General features: G+C 38.6%; 1 protein-coding gene across 1 annotated transcript; it reads left to right on the forward strand.

Moving 5' to 3' along the window:
- Positions 1 to 1,148: 1,148 nt before the first annotated feature.
- On the forward strand, positions 1,149 to 2,087 carry LOC101425927 (olfactory receptor 14C36-like). Its single transcript, XM_004471011.1, has one exon. It carries the CDS (start codon positions 1,149 to 1,151, stop codon positions 2,085 to 2,087), a length of 939 nt encoding a protein of 312 aa, XP_004471068.1.
- Positions 2,088 to 2,735: the final 648 nt, after the last annotated feature.

The following is a 2,735-nucleotide window of genomic DNA, read 5'->3' on the forward strand; positions in this document are numbered from 1 at the left end:
AAGAGCAGAGAGAGAACGCTTTCATCTTGAGCTCAGGAGGTCAGTCTGAAAGTGGCAGGCATCCTGTCTTCTTCCAGTGAGCAGAGCTTCTCTATAAGCAGTTACATTTATCAGGAGAAAAAGGAACACAGAGCAGGAAGGTGAAGAGCATTAGCACAGGAAATTAGAGAGGCTGGATAAGCAAGTCAAATGTACATTCCACGGTTTTAAGGCAACAAGGAAGGACTTTCATTCCCATTTTGATGACATGAGTTAAAATATGACTCAAAGTTGAAGGATCTTCAGAAGAAAATATTCAGCACTTGAGGGTTAAATAAGGGTTTTGCTAAGGGTGAATGTGAGAATAAACTTTATGAAGGAATTAGGTGTGAGGATAATAACCATTAATGACTGACACTTCAAGAAATGCCTTTCTATGAAATCAGATTATTCAAGTTCTGAAATATGTTCAGATTTTATGGGAAAAGATAACAGTATTTCACACAAAAGAGGAGTATAAACCTATTAAATTTAGTGAGCCTGATATTAATATATTAATGCTTTTCCCCACAGGTAATATTTACCTATCCAGAGTTGCAAATGATTCTTTTGAACAGAGAAAACTAAGCACCAATGTACTTGCAAGGAGTACATAGAGAATCATGAGAAACGTTTGATGGTATTCAGTGTAATCATTTATTGGTCATGGAATGGATTATAATTGATTATAATATTTTGATGAGCTCTGAATAAATAGTCCCTTTGATTTCTACTCTGATTCTACAAATCATATTATCATAAATCTTAACATTCATGGAACAGGTCTAATGAGACAAGGATGCATAGAAATAGCCTAAGTCAAATCTTTTTCATCTTCCAGGCAAACCTTTATCTTCAAGAAGATCCATTTTATGCAAACATAGACACAAGCTCATGAATATTATATTTTATTGCTCTATCATCCTTGAAACAAGTGTAAAAAGTAGACTGAAAGGAGCAAGAGGAAACATTATATTAAGTCATATTAACCAAAACAAATTAAAGAAACTAAGAATGGATTAATGTGAAGCAAAATAGGAGCATAGATTAATTCCTTCTAAATGTGGATTCTCCATGTTTCATAGGGATTATTTGTCTGACTCTTCAAGGCAAAGGGAAATGTTCCTAAGATGCCCAACTCCACCACTGTGACTGAATTCCTGCTTACAAGATTTTCTGATGTGTGGGAACTCAGAGTCTTACATGCCATGCTATTCTTATTGATATACTTGGCAACCCTGATGGGGAATCTTCTCATTGTCACAGGAATCACCTTCAACTGGAAACTTCACACCCCCATGTATTTCTTCCTTAGGAATCTGTCTGTCTTAGACATGTGCTACATTTCTGTCACAGTCCCCAAGGCATGTGTCATCTTCCTGCTTGACAGCACGGCAATCTCCATGGCTGGATGTGCAGCTCAGATCTTTCTCGTGTTTTTCTTTGCTGAGGTAGAGCTGCTGTTGCTCACCTTCATGGCCCGTGACCGCTATGTGGCCATCTGCCAGCCCCTTCACTACCCCATGATCATGAACCCTCAGGTCTGTGTCCAGATGACTCTGGTCTCTGTACTCAGTGGTCTGGCCTACTCAGGATTCCACACTGTAAACACATTCCGGCTGCCCTTCTGTCAGTCCAACGTGGTCCATCAGTTCTTCTGTGACATACCCTCTCTTCTGAAGCTCTCCTGCTCTGACACCTTAAACAATGAAATTTTAATTTTTATCTCTGCAGTAGTGATTGCTGGTAGCTGCTTTGTCTTCATCATCATGTCTTATATTCACATATTTTCTACTGTGCTCAAGTTTCCAACCAGGGGTGAGAGAGGAAAGGCTTTTTCCACCTGTGTCCCTCACATCCTCGTGGTGACTGTCTTTGTCAGCTCAGCAGCTGCTGTATATGTGAAGCCATCCCCCAGCTCACCTACATTTCAGGATATGCTCACCTCTGTGTTCTATTCTATAGTCCCTCCTTTCTTGAATCCTATAATCTATAGTCTTAGAAACAAGGAGATAAAGGAGGCTATAAAGAGAGTTATGGGGAGAAAACTTTATTCAAGAAAAAGATAGCATAATTACTTGAAGCTGAAGTTTTAAATGATGAAAATAATCAATTCTCAGACTAGGGTTTTAGGGAATTCTTGTTTACCTATGATTCAATTCGCAAGACCTTCATCCAAAAGGGGATTACTTAGAAATGCATTTTGGTCTTAATTACCTCAATGAACTTACTTTTCATTGAAGTTGCAAAATGTCTAGGCAATGAACAGCACAGCAGGTTGCAGTTTCCAGGTATACTCTGAAGTACCCCCAGAGAAGTGTCCCTTAACCCTTTCAGCAAGTTTCCTACTTGTGTTTGTGTTTTAAAATTGGAAGTGCTGTTTAGACAACGTAACATTTAATGGCTGTGTGAAAACAAACAAACAAAAAAAAACACCTAATTTTAAGAAACCACTGTTTCAGGGAAGAGGGGAGACCTGCTATGGTATCCTCTTCCAGTGGGTTTACATGAATTTATGCATATTGGAGAATGTCTTGATCCAAAGAACAAGGATGCTGTGTGTCCTTTATTACTCTCCTATTTAAATTTCATTTGAAAATACCCAGTGCTTTGGTCTTGGCATTAATTTCCTGTTGTTGTTCCAGCCAAATTATCAGTATGTAGGAGAAGAGCAAAATTTCATAGTGGCCTAATACTTTGGGAAGCTTGATGCTATA

The sequence above is a fragment of the Dasypus novemcinctus genome, chromosome 20 (assembly GCF_030445035.2).
Source record: "Dasypus novemcinctus isolate mDasNov1 chromosome 20, mDasNov1.1.hap2, whole genome shotgun sequence".
In the NCBI taxonomy this organism is placed as follows: domain Eukaryota; kingdom Metazoa; phylum Chordata; class Mammalia; order Cingulata; family Dasypodidae; genus Dasypus; species Dasypus novemcinctus.

Bases quoted from the DNA above. Each gene is read 5' to 3' on its own strand.
- LOC101425927 (XM_004471011.1), top strand. From the start codon at position 1,149: ATGCCCAACTCCACCACTGTGACTGAATTCCTGCTTACAAGATTTTCT.